Genomic DNA, 21,931 nt, shown 5'->3' with positions numbered 1-21,931 from the left:
GGCGGAGCAGCGTCTAGTTTCCGTCGAAAGTAAAGCGAGTAAGCAAAACCATGAAGAGCTCTAGATGAATTGGTGTAAACTGGGTAATATATCTTAAAGTTGAAATCTGCAAACTATTGAATGGAACCCTTAAATTTAAACTAACCAGACGAAGACAAATAAAAGTTTTTTGATAAAATATATACCAAAGTATTACTTTGGATAAAAATGCGTATTTCACGCATTTTGAATACTAGGGGGTGTGCTGATTATAATATTATTAAAACGTACTGACAAGTCATTGCCACAACAAACCACCCGTGGCCAGCACAGCAGATCCTGTTCCTCATCTACCCCAATTTCTCAAAAAAAGATTCACTCTTTACCCCCTCCTATGACTTTGATTTTCTGTCAATCCTTCTGATCACCACCTATCTGGGATTGACCAGCTTTAAGGCTACCCCAGGAGGATGCCCAAAAGTACGATTTCTGGCAATCTGTTATCCTTCATTCGAAACACAGCATTTGCCTTTTTTTAATAATACCCTTATAAGGTTGGATCAAACCAAATTTGCGCAGATCCTTTTGTTTGACATACCTTCGGTAAAACGAGTTTTAAAATTACCCTTAGATGATCTATGGAAAATATCTGGCATTAATATGCCTTTTGAAGTGGCCACGCTTCATAGTCGTATTTGATCCTGTACATTCCATGGATTATAATATTCTATTGTTGGTTTGAAGTCTTATCTTCCTGTTCGTTTCTTTTTTTTCAACTGAGAAAAAAAGCCTGCGGCACGGCTATTCCAGTTTTTATGCTTAAGCCGAAGTTAGGTTAACTTACCGTATTATGATACTTACTTTTTGTAATTAGTGAGTTCTATTCGATTAGGTACTCGTTCATCTCTCAGATTTGCCATGAGACGAACCGCTTCTGTGTCAACTTGTCTGTTTAAAATGTCTATATACAGCCCAGCTTTCCTTACATTCTGCAGATTGATGTTATTTATTATCCTCACATAGCTCAGGCAATGATTCTTCGTGTTTTTTACATTTAACAGTCCATTTATTACTTCACGTTCGGTTACTGTAATGAAATAAAATAATGCTATGAGACAAAAAAGGAAAGTTCAATGCTACGAAGGAAATTTTGATAGGAGAAAGACATAAAAAAACCAGGCTTGCGGTACGATTGGTAAACCTATCCTTGCAGTCCCTAGTGTGGTGAAGTTGGGTTAAAGTCTTGTAAGAAGACTTGTCTTTCAATCATCTTTCACTCAATCTGAACTTTAATGCAACTTGTCTGAGATCGCAAAAAAAAGAGATGTTTGCTGTCAATTCGGGATCTCCAACTTATGTAGTTTGTTTTCGATCTAGAATTTATCAATGTATAAGTTTACCTTCTTTCGACGACCAGAGACACAAAGAAGTAGATACGAGGCTTGCTCCTTCACCCGTTCTAAGGTATGTTTGTAACTTTAAGTAGACTGTGGGTAACTTGCGTTACTAAACGCTCTTGCTTAACAATTCGATTTTAACTTTTACTTTGCTCACGATATGATTGAGGCATTAGGTCTACCACACATCATGAAATTTCAGATAACTTTTCTCCCTATTTTGGCGATGGTGGTGCTGAAGGGGATGTTGAACTTTCAGAACTTTGAGTGTTATCAATGACATTTACTTTGAGCGATCTTTTGTGGTAAGGCGTATGTCTATCAAGACGTTGAAGGGTATTTTGAAGCAAACTTAATTTTTCATAATTGGCCATTGTCTTGAGGTTAATAAATTTATCAAGATTATCTTCAGAGTGCTCTTTTGGGGAAAGAGCGTGTTCTATTAGTGTCAATTTGTGAGGTTTAGCCATTTCTAGAGAGTAGTGTTTACAAATCCCGCGATTATCGTCAGTAACAACGAAAAAAGTACCATCCGCATGTAAAAGCCGTTTTCTTTCAAATGATTTTCCTTTCCTTTTGCAAGCAAGGACATATACAAGTGAACAATGTTGCTTTTTCCGTTGCATAACTACTTCTGTCAGTTGGACATTGCCTTCAGTAAAATATAAACAAAACTCAGATAGGAGATTAATGAGTTCAGATAGGAGATTAATGAATTCAAAATCAGATGGGAGATTAATGAATTCACTGTTTACCCCGTGTTTTAGTATATCCTTCCTAAGGCCTTGTTTTGAATTACTTAGGACGATAAATAAATGTATGCTTTAATGTAGTTTATCCAGTATCATGATGGCAACTAATGACCTATTTTTACTATTTACGGTTAGATGTATGGTAATTTCAAAGTCAAAAATGTCCATAACTACGAGCAGCTCTTGGGGAGTGTTTTGATTGAGATCCAATGGAATGTATCTGTAGGGTTTATTAGTAGCTTTATTGTACGACGAGAGTAAAAATTTTCTTTCATCAGGATATATTTGCTTGTTTAAAGTTACAAGAGAACTTGAATCACGAATAACCCTCTAGATGAAATAGTAAGTTCAATTCAAAGCTAGAGTTCTCATACATTTACTGTAATGACAGAGATTGTGGAGAAAAACAGTCACAAATTTTTTTCATGATGAAACCAGATCATGAATATTTGCAATATCTCCTGAGACTATTCGTCAATGGACTCTGCTAAATCACCAATAATCAACCACGTTTTTGGTGCAATAATACTAAACATTTCAAACCCCGGTATGAATTTAATGTCTGGTTCAATAGTTTTTACTTTGTCATACGACTCTAGCCACACCGTGTAGCAACAATAGATATTTCTAAGATTTTCTAAGAGTCCTTTATCATGATTTTAAATTATTTTTGTTAAAAGTGCTGTTTTTACAGACATTGATGGTCAAAGAAGAAGTAATTTGAAATGAGTTCTAAATTAATATATATTACTCTTCTCGCTGTCAAAATACAACCAACCGAACCTAGCCGCAATCTGTTGAATGAATACCCAAAAATTAAAATACATGGTTTCTTTAATATAAATAAATGCACTGCATATTCCATAAAATATATTTAAACAAAATAGACACTTGAACATATTTACAGGGGCGATAACAGTACTTGGACATGCCACCAGGTGGGGCGGCCGGGTCGGGGCGGAAAACGGTGTGCCTACTGCGGTTCAGGACGAGCTGGCGCAATTGCATAACTTGTAAAATAATGGCATAATATCAAGCACTTTTTTAAAACATCGATTACACTTCGAGCCAAAAAAATTAATAATATTAACTAATGAAAAAATTTTAAGACATTCGAAAAACACTGGAAAAACCACACTGCTGAGCTGGAGACTGTCAGGGATAGAGACTGAAAAAAAATGGACCCCCTGTTCCTCAAATCAACTCTTGAGCTTTCTAAGATCGAGACACTGTCTGTACTCAGCACAAGGGTATCGATCTGAAGCACAGTAATGACTCTGTGTAAGTACTCCCACAACATCCACAGAGCACATACACTTTATACGATATGGCCGACATGGCATTTTTCTCTGCTCGAAATGTATAGCTATTAAATTTAAAAGAGCAAATGGTAATTACCCTCGTTCATGGAACTAAATTGTTTTCTACATCGTTCCTATAAACACTCATATAAAAATTTTTCTTTGCATAGTGTGAAGGCACCTCCTTGCATATTTTATATAGCTATTGTATTTATAATCTATAATTTATAGAGCACATACACTTTATACGATATGGCCGACATGGCATTTTTCTCTGCTCGAATTGTATAGCTATTAAATTTAAAAGAGCAAATGGCAATTACCCTCGCTCTTGGAACTAAATTATTTTCTACACCGTTCCTATAAATACTCATATAAAAATTTTTCTTTGCATAGTGTGAAGGCACCTCCTTGCATAATTTTTTTTATATCTTCATTTTGCGTTTGCACAAAGTACACCTTTGGACCTACAAGCATATCTTTGGATATCAAATCGCTAACCGTATCGGATTCAAAATTAACTTATTTGGAGCTTGGCTTTTCACTAGCTCTGGATAAATGCATCCATCCCAGTTGGGGTAGTCCATTCGAGAGTTATTACCTTTTCGAGAGTATTTTACTTTGACAAATACCTTTTTGTCAAATGAAATGACATCATTTTAATGCAATCCTTAAAAGGGCTTATGCCAGATTTGTCGCTCACTGACTCAAAACATCTGTCTTATCTGTTTCTACAATAAGCTATGGCTCGATACCGGCAAATACGTGATATTTATTCTTCTTGCAAACCCAGCAAATGTCTTTATTTTTAATGTCCAACTCGTCCACCGACGATAGAGTCACTGAATAATTTAAATTTTACAGCCGTGAAATTGACTTATTAGTAGTTTTAATAGGAGCAACCATAGCTGCTGTGTCTAGACAATCTTCCCCACTCTATGTTTCAAATACCTCTACAAATTTCATGGCATCACTTGAGTCTCTTTGGGCATGGACATAAGAGACTGCAATGGCTTCATATCCCTTAACACAATTCGAGCTGGATGGATCGCAAACATCCATGAGTTTGGCTTCGATATCTATTTCCACCTTGTCACTCTGTAAGAGCGAATCCTGAAAGTTCTTGAAATGCAAGATGGCATTGTCACCCAAAACTGTCTCCAGAGATTGGTATCGATGACGCTTGCAGTGCTTCAAGTACTTCAGTTTTAATTTTGTACAGAATCTAGAGAAACACATTGAACAATAAGACCATTCACTCCCATCCCTTAAATCCCGACTAATATGTGAAATAAGAAAGAAATTCTGAATTTCAACAGGGTCTGTGCTGCTTATTAGACCTGTCAAAAATATCAATCCTCTTAAGTCTTACAGGATATTGCCCCTTTAAATAACTTAAGTTTACTTTAAGAAACTCTGACCCTTCTAACCCCAAATTAACTGCAAGATTGTCTTAGTGTCTTATTAGTATCCCTTTGCTTGGTTTTATGCCCAACCACCAGGACCTCGTGCTTGAAGCACTCTAAACCTGTATTGAAAGAGAAGCCTTATGTACCTTTACAACCCTATAAATCTGCATTATGTGTTACCACCTTATTCCACCTCCCTCTTAAAACAAATTCACTTTTAAACTTTGTAACATTTAAACTTAGATTTAAAAAAACTATTGACCCAATCCACCCAAAACCAAAAAAACGCCCTCAAAATAATGTAAGTCCTGTTGAAGCACCTGCATCTCCGTTTGTAGGTAACACGAGTAAGTACGGCCTGTCTTTAATGCTATCTTGCCCTACCACCTCCCAAATATGTCGTTCAAGCTGTGCCAATATCTGACTGACATGGGAGTTACTATGTATACTGGATCGGATGCGGCCACTGGTAAGATTGTTGAAGGGGTCTCCGAACTCAGCTCTAGAGGCATGTGTATGGTGCAAAGCAGAGTTTGCCAAATAAAACTGGCAAAACAGGGGGTGAGCCGGTACCAATTTGTTCTGGGTTCCCCATATCATTATCCCTTGGAGGGTTGGGCACTGCGTCTTCTAACACCCTCTTGACCTCGGTAGATGGCACTGGCTCTAGCAGATTGTCTGAGTATTCCACATCGAGGCCGAGTTCCCTCACAAAGCTATCTGACTCAAAGTTGGGAATAACTATACTAGGGCTAACCCACACTCTATAATCTCCCTCAAGTTTAGTTTCCACAAAATCTGTGCATAGACTTCCATGATATTCCAAATTCGGTGACAGGGTAGCTGTCTCTATGTTCTCATTATAGGGCCCTTGTGTACCTGGTAATGCCGGTATGTGAACCTAGAAAAAAAGAAGAACTTATTATCTCTTTGAAACACTCTTGATTTTGTCCTTAGAAAAAAATTATATACAACTGAAAGACGAGAGAATATTAGCCTGAAAACATTTGAGGGGGAGCTTGCTTATACATAAGAGTGAGCATTCAGAAATAAAAGGACCATACTACCCACTGAACGTCTGATCACCAGAAATTATTTCACACATGTACCCCCAAAGTGACTCTTCGGATTTATTGAGACCACAATACCAGCTATAAGCTTAATGATCAGAGAGTATGTCAAACACTGACTTCCAAAGTGATCCTTCGAATACTTAGCCCCCACACTACAAGCTAAAAATTTAAGACCTGAAATTATCCCATAAATGTGGGTAGAGTGGGCCCTCATTACGGTTCTGATATTATAATGCTTTTCAGTCTAAAAAAATGCTTACAGATATTATCATATCCATTAGTTCTGCATCCTCGCCAAAGAAATCCGTCAGCAGATCATCAATCTATGGTGGGACATCATTTTCAGGATCCTGGAAAAAGAATAATTTTTACCCTCTTGAAGTATTTATGATTTTAGGCTATGAAAAGAGTATGTTATTATGCTGAAAAAAGGAAAGTGTTGATCTAAGGGCCAGTGGCTCCTGAAACCCTTCAGAACTAACGGGACCAAGGCTCTCAACTGCCCCTTTGTTGAACTGAAAATAATTTGTTATTTTAGTTATTTCTTGTCGGATTGGCAAGAGCAGCACCGGCTAGGACTCTTTAATAACCCAAAAAGAATAGGGTATTTTCATTGTAATGAAAAAATCTATTGGGCAATGTCTTCAAATTCTCCTCCCTGAACAAAGTCCCCCTTTTACAGTAAAACGCTAAGTTTTCAACACTGGAATGCCCTATTTTTAGCTATTTCTCTCTTAAAAGGGCTAATGGGTCTTCAACCCCCCTCAAATCTATCGACGCGGCCCCTATAGTAATCTAAAATGAATACACTTTAGCTGGGTAAAACAGTAAGCTTATTACCAGCCAGATTATTAATAATTTTACTTACTACTGGACTGTCAACTTTGCCATGGTTGGATGGTACAAAGGGTCCGGTAGTCCCAATCGCATGGGGAACGTAGAAGGTCCGAAGAATCTATCTTGCATGGGAACTGAAGGGGCAGCAATTTCGACTTGTAAGGGGGCCATTGGTCTTGAAGGGTTAGCATTCTTGTCATACATGATGACTGTTGGTCTTGCGTTGGCCGAGTTCTCATTGCAATGCATGCTTGATGAAGATCCCACATGGCATACCCTTTCGTTTTCCTTAAAAAGAAATACAAACTTTGTTTTCTAATGAAGTGAAAAAATACATCTTATTTGATCATTTATGTAAAATTAAATTTCATAAAAAGCACATATATAGTTATAAAAGTAGAAATATATGAGCATTTGAGAAGCATAGAATGTAGCCTTCTGAAATAACCCCAATGCCTCTCGTTCCTCCTATATCAATGCTAGAAATCATAGTTTTCAGGGCCCACGAGAATAAAATAAAAATAAGTTTTTCAAAGAGAGGTATAGAAAAGGTTTGAAAAATTTGGTATCATTCCGTTGCCTGAGAATTGTAGGGAGGCTAAAGTGCCTCAAATCATACGCATTTCCTTAAAAAGCAATAAAATAAGCAAGGTATATGCCTAAAAATAGCTTCCTAGGACCAGTCTGTAGGCCCGTCTCTGAAAGGTCTGTTTTCCTAGCCTTACTCCTTTCCAAGATGGCAAAAAGTAGCTAAACTAGAATTTCTTATGGATTTATACAACTTTCTTATGAGAAATGTATATAATAAATAAGGTAATCACAGACTCTTAGTCTTTGGCCTAGGAAAGCAAAACAGTTCAAAATAGAGATGAAACCTTTTTATTGACAGTGAATAGATATAAAATTATTTAACTGGATATTTCGAACACATATACAGCGTTCATCATCAGCAGTAAAACTAAAAGACATGAATAAAAATAAACAAAATTTATACCTAATAAACTAATTACATATAGTTTATTGTTCTTATTTTTTTCAATGCAATAGCGGAAGCCAATCTCTTTGACCTATTCGGTTCCGGTTCATTAGATTTATCTGACATATTAAGTGGACAGAGGTCATAGCTCTTTGGTGAGGGGATATTTACTTTATTTGACCTCAGTAAATTATCATAAATTGAGTTCAATCCAAATTCACCTGTATCTCTGTTTATGGAATTATTCTTGAATATTTTTTTTTAATTTCGATTGTTTCCCTGAAAGTTTGCTTTAAACCTTGGTCCCTAGAAATCAAAGAAACATTTTCAAACAAAATAAAATCATTTGGAAAATTAAAGATATGTTCCGAGAGGGGGACGTGAAATCTTCAGGTTTGGTATTTTGCTTTAAAGACGATGAAATAGAATTATGATGTTGTAGCAATCTCATTTTTAAATTCTGTTAGTGCGTCCCACATAACAGCTTCCACAATTACATGGAATTTTATAAACCCCACTTTGTTGCTTTCCTTTCCAGAATTTAAAAAACTAGCCAAAGTATTACTACCTCTTAAAGCTACCTTTAAACCATTATTTCGTAAAGTTCTTTTAAGTTTTTCATTCAAACCTGGAACATATGGTAGAGAACGAAAAATATCTTTCTTTTCTTTTGTTTCCAGAATATCGTCAGAGAATTCTAGAAATGTTTTCCTTCTTTTCGAAAAGGTCTGGTCAATTACCCAACCCGGATAATGGTTAATTATTAAAATCTCTTTTAACAACAATAATTCCTCGTCAATGAGTTTTGGAGAGCAAATTCTAAAAATGCGGTCAGTTAAGGATATGATTAAACCAATTTTTACTTGGCGAGCATGACCGGAGAAAAACGACAAAATCTGTTATTGTTAGTAGGTTTTCTGTAAATCTTAAAATCCAGACTATTTTCATTTTTTAAAAGAAGAACATCCAGAAAAGGAAGTTTATTATCGTCTTCTAATTCTATTGTTAATTTCAAATCACCTCCCCAAAAATTAAGATGTTCTAAAAAATTTTTGAATTCCTCCACCCCATAATTCCGTAGCGAAATTATGTCATCCATATATCTCCCCCAAAATTTATATTTTAAAAAGTATGAATCTAACGCCATTTTTTCAATATTTTCTACAAAACAATTTGCTAATAAAGGACTTAAAGGGGCCCCCATGGGTAAACCATTTACTTGTTCGAAAAAAACCCTCTGAATTGAAAAAATAAGAGAACATGTTGCACAACCTAACTAGATTCATAATTACACCGACTTCCAAAACTGTTTCACCACTAATTAAGTCCAAGTTATTTAGTATCTTTCTTTCAAGAAGAATTGCTGCGGCTTTTACATCAATACTCGTATACATTGACACTATTTCGAAACTTAAAATTATAGAATTTGAAGATATCTCCACTTCTTTTAGTCTTTTACAAGTTCTGACGAATTCTTAATGTAAGAAATTTTTGTAGACATGAGTGGTTTACATAGTGACACTAGCCACTTACCCAGAGCACTTGTTGGTGACTTTGTACTCGCAACAATTGGTCGTAATGGCAGATTTGGCTTATGTATTTTTGGAAGTCCATATAAGCAGTGTGGTCTTCAAAGTTATCTACTTTAGCCTAGGGTTATATCTGACCTTATTAAGGGTGAGGGTGGCTCACATAATGATTCAAGATAATAACTTACCAATTTTTATTCAGTATAATGAAAGAATATTACTAGCACCTTCATTTAGCGCACAGATAGGTTACGTTTTTTTGGAGCGTTTTACGCTAAAATTTAACTGGTTAAAGCCATTTTATTTTCCAAACAATAGCAGATATATAAACCTAAATCAGTCAATGCATGAGGAGTCCTTCCGTTCAGTTACAAAGGGGAGCATTAAAGCATAGCCATTTCTGCAATTATTTAACAATGTGCGTGTTTGAAAACTGCTCATGATAATTAAAGCCTAACCTGAGTAGAGGACCGATTTAAGTTTAAAGTTTTGCTAGAACCGCGAAAGGCTTATTGAAAATCAAACGAGAATTATGGGAGAGGGGATTTTTAGGTGTTTGTCCAATATAGATAGTTTTTGTATGTTAAATTTGGATAGGCACATCTTATTTTTGGTGGGGGAGTATATAGATAGAGAGACTCACCAGCATGTAAGCAGAAATAAAGTTTTTCCAACTTTCTGCAAGCATCCACTTCTTTAAATCTTTGTTGTAAGTTCAAAATCCAATACAAGACTACGGGGTAGGTTCGTTCAATCCCTTTTTTATACTCTAGAAGACAATGGGAAGCTACTCCGTTCCCGTTAGAAGTGTAGCGGATCACATGGCGCTTCTGTTTTCCCGGTAATAGCAGTACACCTCATGTTTACTAACAAATCTTTGTTCCATGAAAATCAATAGACGAATAGACTTATAACGAATAGACTTTTGTCACGCAGTGTGTTTTTTTACGCATCATTGTAACGGATTCTCCCAGCGATGTTTTATGCTTTAAATTTGCTCTATTTTCGTACGGTTTTGTACCATCCGACTTTTGACTACGGTACGGTCCGTACTGTTTTTCGACTACATACAGTATCGTCCTCTATTACAGTATGTAAATTTGGAACATTTCCTCCCGGTATACGTAAAGAAAACAGAAACCTTTACTGTCTACTACAGAAACTATCAACTTTTACCTCTCTCAAATAGCTAATGCGTCAAACCTGCACACACGCTGATAATCCTAGTTTTTTTTTACTTTTCTTTTACTTTTCTTTTAGATATTTAACATTTTCTATTAAGTCCAAGCATTGTACTTTTGTACGGCTTTGTGTATTCTAACCTATTGACGAAATATATCAAAGCAGGTCCTTTGTATTACTTGCGTCAATCAACAACTGTTCCTGCATTTGGTGTTTACAAAAATCACTAATAGGCCTATTTAATACACAAAGACTCACATCAATTTAAGTAAGAAACAATAAAAATTCGTCGCAAATGAGCTGTATAACATTCAAAGAAAACGATAGAACCTTATAAGAATAATGATAGACCCCAGCAAATTTCTGGAAACAATTGTGAACTCGTTAGATGACAAAATGGTATAAGCGATATACCACTGAAAATGCTTGCTGATTGGCTTACGAGAATCAGTCCGCAAGCACGTTGCCGAATTGGTGTCTATTAATTAAAGTGACCAGATTAATAATAGCTGAATCCATAATGACCGGGCAATGTAATAATTTATCTTTGAATTTCGTAGACAAATATAAAAATATCAAAGTACCTGCTTTATCAGTCATTATTTTTAATGACCAAGCAGTAGAAAGGCTGTTCTAAATAATCAAAATGACCGTAAGATTTGAATTATTAGCAGTGACTCAGTGGAAGAGTTCACAAAACTTGACGACTGATCAACTTGAGCATAGCGTTTCATATATTTTGGCAGCAAACAGTTTAAACCGAAAAAACATTTAAGATATTCTACGAAATAAACTTTACAAACCTGACATGAAATAGTTATGCATGGCTTCATCGTCCATCTTTCCTTCTGCATAAAGTGTAGACGCAGCCTTTCTCAAAAGCTTTTGCATTTTCTCAAGTGTTTCCCACCACGTGGCTTGATCTTGCTGTTGTAACTTTGGTTGTCTCTACAAATAAAGTTAAAAAGAAAATGAACTGAAATTAAATTACATATTGGGTTTAATAGTTTTCGTAGTCGTTTCAGAAATAAACAAAGTTATTTCACAAAATCCTTTATATTTAATTCTATATTATATGGAACACATACATAACTTTTCCAAAAAATTTTATATAGTAATCAACCACATCCTACAAAAGAAAGAAAAAAAAGCTACAAGCTGTTATAAGATTACCTTATTATTGAAATTCACCAGAATTGAAGAAATAGACTGAAGAATGGAAACAGGTGGCACAGCATTATAGTCGGGTTTGTACCAAGTATCAAGCAGTGAGGTATCTACTCCTATTCCAACGAGCCCCTCGCGCATCAACAGCAGTTCCGATGTTAGAATACGCGTGGGAATCGGACGGTAGCCATACTTCTGTCCAAGGAACGACTAAAAAAAACAAGAAGGCACATTTAGATTTTAGATACGAATTTAGATTTCGTATGATACAAAATCTAAAAATGCACAAAGCACATTTTTTATATGGATAAACATAATTTAAAATAAGGTAAATTTTTCCCTCTCTGGGGATAATCGACGAGCAAAATGGATTATACATAGCCTTCGAACAGTCTTGCATGTCAAATAGTTCATGGTAATGAACTGTGATTAAAAAGTAATTCCTGCTAATGATACCCAAAACTCTGAAAAATAAGTCTTGATAACAGTTAATGCATCAAAAGAATCAAATTTTATGACTGTTTCAAATGTGTAAAATTTTAAGTTTGCAATTTTTTATCAAAACGTAAGAGCCTTAGAAAATTCGACTAATTTTGGGAAAGGGGAAACCCTCTCCAAAAAAATGAATAAAATTTGATAAAAATTGCACCGTTAAATTCAAAACATCAGGGTGTGTGTGTAATTCAACCACTGTTTAACTCACCCCCCCACACACACACACACAGTAGAGTTGAATGGGGTTGAATTAAACGAGGGTTGAGTTAAGTGGGGGACTGAGTTAAACGTACATTGAGTTCAAGGGGGCTGATCTGAATGGGGTACGGTGTCAATAGTTCCACGGTGTCAATAGTTCTTAGCAAAAAACTACAATTTCGATCCACCGCCATTTTCAAGGAGTTTCAAGCTTTTTTCGAAATTGTCGCAAATTTGCTTCCGCAATAAGCTTTTACTATTAAGATAAACCTATACAATAGTTATCATTCCTAAATAACCTTTAAATCAAAAATTTTGTTTACCGGACAGTTTCTTTCAGAGTGTTTTGTTGTTAAACTTCCGGTTACTATAAGCTGTAGTTTTTAGTAGTAGCTGTAACCTAGTACAGAACGAACTTTTTCATTTTCAGACCATTCCGAAAATAATCCCAGAATGACCATTAGTCGACAGAGGCACATATAGTCTGTATGTAAAGATAAGGCAAAACACTGAAAAAAGCCTTCGGCTCCTTTTTAGCATAAGCCTAGTAAAGGGTGAATGAAAGCCATTGGGTTTTTTGAAGCTATCTTCTAGAAACGTGACGAAAATTATTCGCTCGACATAAAGGGGCATCTTGATATTGTCACGGTGTCATGTACCATAATCTCATATACGACATAGACGTTATCTATTATGACGTTACTAGACCTTATATGGGGCATGGTTCTCTCTTTACTACGTTGTAGCTGCTGCTGCAAGCATAAAGTGGAAGTGACTCAAAATTTCTATTTTACGTAAGTACAATCAAAACAAATTCATAACAATCACGTAGTTATGTGCTGCAGCGTTTAAATCTAGAAGTAGTAGTAATCAACTATTAAGCATTTCTGAAGGAGCTTGGCGTAGCCTGCTAGTCTTGATGATAAAAAGGAGAGACATTAGTGCCACCCATGGTAGCAATTCGGGTTTGAAGAAGGCAGGTGATGGACCAAATATTATATCTTTACATCAAACAAAATAAAAACAAGGATTTACCATAGTTATAACTCGTACTTTTACATAAGCAAAAATTTAGGATACATAGGGTTTATAAGATGGTACAAAACTAAAAAAACTGTAAAAACAGGATTTTTGAACTGTTGAAGCTTGTCTTGCTTATGGAAGGAAAGAATACTTTCTCTACTAGTGACGACAGATAATCAATTTATAAAGCATGCTGTAACAGGGCTACAGTGGAAAGGTTAAATTGTTCGTTCTATGATGTAGTCAGGCACTTCTTGCATAAAAAGCACTTTTCAGGTTAGAAAGCCTTTTTGATAAAGAATAAATGCTCCCAGTTGAAAACATGACTAAAACTCAGCAAATCCTTACGATAAAATTGGGACCCATTGAAAGTCTTTGGCAATTTTCAATTTCTCTCATACACAAATCGGTTGTTAAATGATCATCAGTAGCTTCGTCTCTTACACCCCATCGCATGTCAACAATCTGAAATAGGATAAATATTTTATGTACTCTCCAGCTCAAACTATAAAAGGCATAATTCATTGGTAATCAATAATTTGGCACGATTGTTAAAACTCTTAAATAGGATGCAAATTCTTTAGTTAAATACTGTTGGTATTTAAAAAATGAGATTTGGTTGAGACCTGGAAGGTATATACATTCATCCAGTACATTTTCATAAAAATATGAATACCAGTAGCACACTAACTACAGTCCAAGCTCAGGCATGTTTCAAAATTTTTTAATTTGGCAAGTCTCTGACCTTTGACTCTGAACTTTGAAAGCGCCTGGACTGTAAGAAAGGACTGTAGAAAGTATTGGACAAAGTCTTCTTGGCTGTAGCCTTCCTGCAATTTCTTGACTAAGTCTTCCTCCAAATTTTCAAAGGAATCCCAAGGAAGGTAGGCTGAGCTCAGAAGTGTAGTTTTATTTTCACAGAATAGTAATGAATAATCATTAATAGATCGGCACCTTTTTTGCCGTGTGTTCAATTATTAGAAATAAGTGGAATATTTTGCCACTTTTTCCTTTTATTTTGAGGTTTTATTCTATGATGGAAATTTGTGAAAGCTTTTAGATTAATTAAAAGGAAATGAAGTAAAATTATTTAAAGTTCGCATAATTTATAGCTACTTCAGGATCGAAGATATGGATACTGCTGTCAGTTCCACGACTTTTGCTGGGATTTTTAGCTTCCAGGCTTTGTCCACCTTCAAAATTTTTATTTGAAAAATATTTATTACCGATGAGCGTTTTGATTGTATTGCAACGTCTTAACGGATTAAACGAACAAAAAATTTCGATTTTTCCTATTATTGTCAGATCAGAGCGCAATACTTTTTACGAGGAAACACTAAACATAACCTGCTTCAGTCGTGCTAACAACCAAACTTTTTTGGGAGAATTGTACCAACGAGTGTTTTGTTAGTTCGGAATAAGTATTTCTAACAATTGTTTGTAAAATCTTCTGACAATTCAAAAAGATGTTTAAAAAATTTCTGATGAATTTTGATCGTGAAATTAAAAAAATCGAAGAATTACAAACAAACCATCAATTTCTTTTATTGTTGTTGTTATTTAAAACTTTTTTGGAAGAATTGTACCAACGAGTGTTTTGCGAGTTCGGAACAAGTATTTCTAACAATTGTTTGTAAAATCTTCTGACAATTCAAGAAGATGTTTAAAAAATTTCTGATGAATTTTGAGCGTGAAATTAAAAAAATCGAAGAATTAAAAACAAATCATCAATTTCTTTTATTGTTGTTGTTATTTAAAAAATAAGCATGGGCAAGATTTGTATCTACAATTTTACTATATTTTCATACATATTTTGAAGCTTGAAATGCTGTCTTGAAAATTCGTTAACATCTGAGAATACTTTTCTCAAATTCCTCATCCTAATTATTACCACTATGCAAATCGTTAGTAACACGCTTCTGTTAATCAGCAATTCTGTGTTGGCGGGTTTACAGAAAAATGCATAGTAAGAACTTTTACTGATGAATATGATGGCAAAAACACGCCTATAAAGAGTAAATTTACAATAACATCGACTGAACCGCTTCAATAGAATTTTTCAAACGTCTGTAGAGTACGTTATACCCCATGCCCATTCGGCAGGACCATCTATAATTCTTGAAAAATAAAAGAGCAGAAAGTAATTTTTTGCGTTATTTCTTTTCTCTATCTCTCTATCCCTCTCTCCCTCTCTATCGCTTTTTTAAAAACTGAAAAAATAGAAATTAAGCTGCAAAATGCTGAAGAACATGATTATTAAAATTAGAGCTACCTAAATGAAGAGAATAGTAAACGCAAATAAAGTAGTGATATGGACACAGCTAAATTCATAAGCACTCTTAAAATTATTTTCTAATCCCAGTTCACACTAATCAAAATGCTACTTTCACAAAGTAGATATATAATACATAATATTTTGAACGAAAAAACAAGAGGACGAAGTAGAACGAAACCCAATAAGACAAGTATAAACGCAACAAAAGCAAATTTTAAAACAGTGCAAATCATACTTGAAACTCAAGTCCGTGTTTCTCTCTGCAGTATTCCTTCAATTTCGGATAAACTTCTGCCATCAACGTGTTTCTCTCAAGCAATGTGTCTAAATGAAAAAATAAAATTATCAAATTTTTATCTGTTCCTTTTTATTTAAATCAGCGGACCTGTTTACCCAGTTGTATTGATGTTTTGGTTCTCGTATTTGCATGGCCAGGAACAGCCCCCTAAAAAGTGCGTTTTATTGTTGTTTCCTTTGCAAAAACATTGGATGGAATCATCTTGATTCTTGGCTCATATATATAAGCAGGGAACTAAACTTAAAGATTGGTCAGATTTCATCTCTAATGCCTTCTACTTTCCGTATACTTCATCTATTCTAAAAAAATTTTAAATTATTAAAAATCTTTACACGGCATTCTGTTAATATACATCATAGGTAGCGCAATTGAAAGAACTAGCATCCTTTTTAATAGTCGAAAGTGATTTGAGAGAATCCAGCCCCGTCACACCAATCATTTCCTCCAAGAAATTCAATCAAAATTTTGAGATAGCCATTTTGTTCATCGCAGTTGAAAGGTCCGAAAATTATGTATTTGAGGATGACAACCCCACAGCCCTCAGGGCAAGGTTCGTGAGCTATACCCCAGGGTGAATAAGGTTTTTATAAAAAGGGTCGTCGTATAAACTTTGGATGGGGCTCATTGGATTGATAATCGGAAGTTCTAATGCCCTTTGTAAGAGTCAAAGTCATCGGAGGACAGCTAGTCCCCCCCTCGCGCGTTGTATTTTCCCCAAATGTATCTGATAGAATTTTCAGATAGCCATTTGTTCCAAAAATAGTCCAAACATCACACAACAAGGCCTTTTGGGTTGACACAACCCCCCAAAGCCAGGGGGGAAAGGGTTGTAAGTTATGTCCCGGGAGCATGTAAAGTTCTTATGAAAGGAGTGGCATTTAGAGGATTTAATGGTCGATATGAACTTTAAGGGAGTCTCATTTGATTAGAAATGTATAGTTCTATTTCTCTTTTAAGAGTCAAAAGTGATGGAGGGTAACCCCTTTCCCTGACATCCTTGTTTTCCCAAACACATCTGATCGAAGTTGTGAAACTGCCATTTTGTTCGCAATTTCCAAAGAGCGTGTAAAAATGTCTTCAGGCTGGACACAATCCCCAGAGCCCTGGGACAAAGGCTATAAGTTTTACCCTAGGGCAATTAAGATTTTTATGAAGCGGGTGGTCGTATAAACATAAGATCAGATGAGGCTTAATTCATAGGAAATCAGAATTTTTACTGCCCGTTTTATGAGTCAGGGATGAATAAAGGGCAAGCATCCCTCCTAGCCTGTCATTCCCCAAAACACATCCGATCAAAATTTAAGAGATCTATTTTTTTCAGCATTGTTGAAAGATCCAGTAATTATGTTTTTAGGGATGTCAATCTCCCAACAGTCCTAAAGGCAATTCATTCATCGTTTATATATAGTACATTTTATTGAAAAAGGTATGTGCGAGGTCTAATTAAAATTATCGAGACTGATAAGATTGATCGTAAACCGGTTTGAGTATGAACCTGCACATGCTATATTAATTTAGCTTTAGATGTATGGAAAATATGCCAGACATAGATTAGATTAAAATTGTTTCAGTCGGCTTCTACGCGCGATTAAGTAAAGTGTGTTTTTACGTCCTGTCAGATTTCATTATGAGCGAAAACATTCAACAACGAGCGTGCATTAGGTTTTGTAACAAACTGGGAAAAACCGCTACTGAAATCTACGAAATGTTAATTGTTAGCTTATGGAGTTGAAACCATGTCCCGTGTTCGTGTTTTGAATGGTTTAAGCGGTTTAAAGGGGGCAGATTAACTGTTGAAAATGATGAACATGAAGGACGCCCGTCAACATGTTGTGCAGCAGTTTCGGCTAAACATGATATACAAGTTATTTCTCTGCCCCCCTATTCACCAGACATAGCTCCATGTCACTTTTTGTTTTATTTGCAAACATAAAAATGGTGCTTAAGGGTAAACTTTTTCAAGATGTAAATGAAATAAAACAAAATGCGATGAAACAGCTACAAGGAGTTTCTAAAAATTACTTCCAGAGGTGTTTTTAAAAATGGCTGGAACGTTGGACAACATGTATAGACTCAGAAGGAGCATATTTTCAAGGAGATTAAATGTAAATAACTTCATCTAATAAATATATATATATATATATATATATATATATATATAATTTTTTAGTAGTCTCGATACTTTATAATTAGACCTCGTATTTTGAACTTTACTTTCCAAAAAGACGAAGGGCATTCAGGTGAGCCTTTCAGAGAATGTTGATTAGAGTGTTGAACTAAAGCAATACACTTTATGGGTATTCGAATTATCAAAAAGGTGTAACTCAAGAATGAATGAGCGTATTAATTTGGAATTTTCGGGAAATGATAAGGGAATTGATCAAGAAGGCAATATTTGCATGCTACCACTACTACTACAACTATAACACTCTTACTGCTACCAATACTACTGTCAACCTGTTCCATTTAAATATTGAGGAGAAATTTGCACTAAATCAAAAGACACCATGTACATGAGAATTGTCAAAAAAGCGCATCTTAATAATTGATTTGGGTATTAAGTTGGAACTTACAGAGAACGCTTAAAGGGGAAGACTGTCTGACCAAAAGACAGTATATACATGCTACTACTAATTGTACTATCACTGCTACATTTACTACTATTACAACTACTACTTCTATTCCAGCTACTTATAAGGCTAAGGCCATTGAAATGGAATTTTCAAGGATTATATGAACATACAGGTTATCAAAAGGACATATCAGCAGTGTTATAGCAACGGGTAATTGTATTAAGTTGGAATTCCCAGGACTTGATGAGAGGGATGTTAAACTGACCAAAAGACAATATGTTTATACTACTGCTGCTACTAGGACTAGTGCTATTACCAGCAATACTACTACCAGCAATGCCAATACCATTACTTTGACTGCTATTGCAACAATGCCTAATGGTATGAAAAAGAAATTTTCAAGGAATTTTGAAGGGAGAAAGTGAAGTAAATCAAAAACGTCATCTGTATGCAGGTTGTCATAGGGTTATAACAGCAATATCTTAAGAACAGTTTGGTGTGTGAAATTGAAATTAACAGGGCTTGTTGTGGGGGATGTTGAACTAACCAAAAGGAAATATTTGCATTCTAATGCTACTGCTTCTACTCATACTAATACTGTTACTATTATTATTATTTCTACTACTATTATTGCCATTAAGTCTAAGGCTACCACTGGGAATTCTGCTGCTGCTACTACTACTACTGATGCTATTAAAACTAAGGGTATTGAGGCAAAAATTTGGAATGTGTTGAAGTTGCATTGAAACTAAATTGAAGCACACTATACTCACATAGGTTGTCAAGAAGACGTATCAGAAAGGCTTCAAGAACATAATATAATCATATTCATTACGCTAAGGGTATTAACATGAGACTTTTAAGGAGCATTTAGGGGGGGGGGGTCAATTAAACGAAAAAGCTATACGCATGCAGGTTTATAAAAGGGAAGCCTAATAGTTGTCTCAAGCTTTTGCATACTGATGCAAAACATTCAAAATTTTGGTGAGAAATATTTTTTCTGAAACCTCTTAGCCTTGAATGATCTTTTTTTTATCAAAATTTATAAGGTTTAGCTTTTTTACCTGTAAAAGTAGAGCTTGTAAAAATACGGACAATCTTTGAGCTGACTTGGGGCAAGTGATCCAGTCCTCCAGAAAAAATTCTGTCTACAACCTTATCATCCATATTGAGATTTGTTACTATGAAATTAGAAGTAAACAAAATATCTACATATTAATGTGGTTTCTAAGGGAACTCAATTAAGACTATAAATAAAGTTGCTGTTACCAAGGCAGCAATATTTTAAGATATAAAAATGTTAGAAGAAAACGTTTTTGATAACTAGCTGGCTCTTTGTTGTTTCTTGCAAAATATCAACTAAGCTCAGAATGCATCGGTAACTGTCTAATGGGTTGACATCAAAGATCTTATAAATTTAATTGTTATAAATCAATTTAAATATTTAATTTCCGCGCGAAGAACGTCCTCTGCATCATTTCCCGTAAGATTCCCATTTCACTTACTTATATAGATATTTACCACAGGTTAAAGACCCCTAAAAATTCAGAAGCTCAGTAGCGAAAGTTTCCCTTATTTCGTAGGCTAGATGCTGTAGGAAATTGTTTAATTTGGATTTTAGAATGTCAGGAAAAACGATTCACCAAGACACTTACAAGTAAGCACTAGGTTAGCCTGTTACGTTTAAGGTGGGCTATGCTTATACTGAAAAAAATATAAGCTACTCTTAGATTTAGTGTACAGTTGGGACATTTGAGAAGGAAACACTAAGTCAAAATTCCGAAAAAAAAATATTTCAGCATGTAGCATTCCCAAAACCACTTCACTTTACCCCCTCCCCCTCCTATTCTGCAAATATATAGCCCCAAATTGTATATTTCTCACACATTTTCTATTTCTTGAGGTAGAGGTTAAAATAAGCAGTTCTTAAGAAAGAGATATGCTAGAACAAAAAGAGAGACATTTTAAGGGAGAGGAGGGCAGGTTTATCATGTTTTTGCTTTTCAGCACCCCAAGAATGTTTTTGAAGTACAGTCAAATCCATATTTGTCCAATTATCTAGAATGATATCTCTGCTATAATTATTACTTTGTAGAATCTTGTTAGGTAAAATTCTACTTAATTGGCTTCTTGCTATCTCAGAAAGGATTTAGGTTAGGAAAATGAAACTTTCAGGGGTGAATCTACAGACTAAAGTATGTCCTGGGAAGGTATTTTGAAGCAACTACCTCACTCCTTCTCCCTCTAGAGGGCCCTGACCTTTGATGACCTTTGAAAATATGTGTATTAGTGAAACCCTGCAAAATAGATCTTCTGCTTGATTAAAGTACAACAAAATAGTTTTCAGCTTCATAACTTTGCTTGATTCCATTTTATAAGGTTTTAAAGATATGCAAATACATTTCCTAAATTTTGAAAAAAAACCCATTGACATGGCTCAAATTTTACTTAAATAGCAGGAATTGCATTTTCAGAACTAAAGGCAGAGAAAAAGCAACTGGTAACTGAAAATAAGATAAAATGTTGTTTTGTCAAAATTTCAATAGGTATAGACCTGTCATGGTGGCAAATTTCACAGCCCTCTCGAGGGAGAAGGAGTGGAGATGGGTACTTTAAAATACCTCCCCAGGACCTACTTCAGCCTGTAGACCCATACCTGAAAGTTTCATTTTCCTAACATAAACCCTTTCTGAGATAGCAAGAAGTCAATTAACTAGAATTTTACCTCTTGTTATCTTCATCCCTCTCTTTGCACTTTTTGTCTGAACCTGCTTCAGATTAGGACAGCTCCAGATACCATTTTTTCCCATACTCAAGAGTGAGCCAAATTTTTATTTGCTTTTATTTCAGATACATAGTAAAATTTGGTAGTACAAAGGTAAAAACTTAAAGTTTCTAGCAAAGGTTTTGGGTACTGCCCAGATATACCCCAAACATCATTGCTGAGGCAATCCAAGCAGTACCTCCACTAACTGCTGAACATAGTAGTTTCAGCTTTATGTCTTTAATATTATGAAAGTATAACAGTTCAAAAAATAGGGATGTTATCTACATCTTTAATAGTAATATGAGTAATTTTATCCACATCTGGAAAAACAAACTTCAGGCTGCTGTCTAGCTTCTTCTTTGCAAACTTGATCTTGAGCTCATACTTCTCAACCTCAAGCACAATTCCAACATAGTAAATGAACAAGTTTTTATTCTCAAACTTAATTAAGACAAAATTTACTGGAAGCTCTGTCTCTACATCAACAGGCTTTTCTCACAAATATAAACTCTCATCCAAGTCACTTTCATTCTGAAATTGTGTTACTGCTGTGTCTGGATCAGATTTATTTTCTTCCAGAATAGGTTTCAAAGACTTCTTGGGTTTTTTGTTGATTTTTACCCTTTTTTAATCTGGCTCTTTCTTTCTTTGCTCTCTTCCTTGTTTCTTTCTCCTTTAGCTGCTCTTGCTTTGCCTTTGC

The 21,931-nt window shown here is 35.2% G+C and overlaps 2 protein-coding genes across 4 annotated transcripts in view; one reads left to right on the top strand and one right to left on the bottom strand.

Moving 5' to 3' along the window:
• Positions 1-19,928, bottom strand: part of LOC136030337 (NACHT and WD repeat domain-containing protein 2-like) — a 195,887-nt gene extending 175,959 nt beyond the window's left edge. For all 3 annotated transcript variants that reach the window (XM_065709251.1, XM_065709254.1, XM_065709252.1), the window contains exons 1-6: positions 19,529-19,928; positions 15,829-15,917; positions 13,667-13,783; positions 11,609-11,812; positions 11,239-11,383; positions 841-1,066 (exon numbers count right to left, since the gene is read on the bottom strand). In XM_065709251.1, coding sequence (XP_065565323.1) covers positions 841-1,066; positions 11,239-11,383; positions 11,609-11,812; positions 13,667-13,783; positions 15,829-15,917; positions 19,529-19,631 — 884 coding nt within the window. In that variant the 5' untranslated portion in view covers positions 19,632-19,928. The remainder of the gene's footprint in view (positions 1-840; positions 1,067-11,238; positions 11,384-11,608; positions 11,813-13,666; positions 13,784-15,828; positions 15,918-19,528) is intronic.
• Positions 19,929-19,981: 53 nt separating this feature from the next.
• Positions 19,982-21,931, top strand: part of LOC136030334 (chondroitin sulfate synthase 2-like) — a gene marked incomplete in the record, with an annotated part of 34,319 nt that continues 32,369 nt past the window's right edge. Inside the window, 1 exon segment of the mRNA XM_065709249.1 lies at positions 19,982-20,121. Coding sequence (XP_065565321.1) covers positions 20,087-20,121 — 35 coding nt within the window.

Source organism: Artemia franciscana, chromosome 8, assembly GCF_032884065.1.
Source record: "Artemia franciscana chromosome 8, ASM3288406v1, whole genome shotgun sequence".
Taxonomy (NCBI): Eukaryota; Metazoa; Arthropoda; class Branchiopoda; order Anostraca; family Artemiidae; genus Artemia; species Artemia franciscana.
The sequence above is the reverse complement of the archived record's forward strand: the minus strand, read 5'-3'. Positions and strand labels throughout refer to the sequence as shown.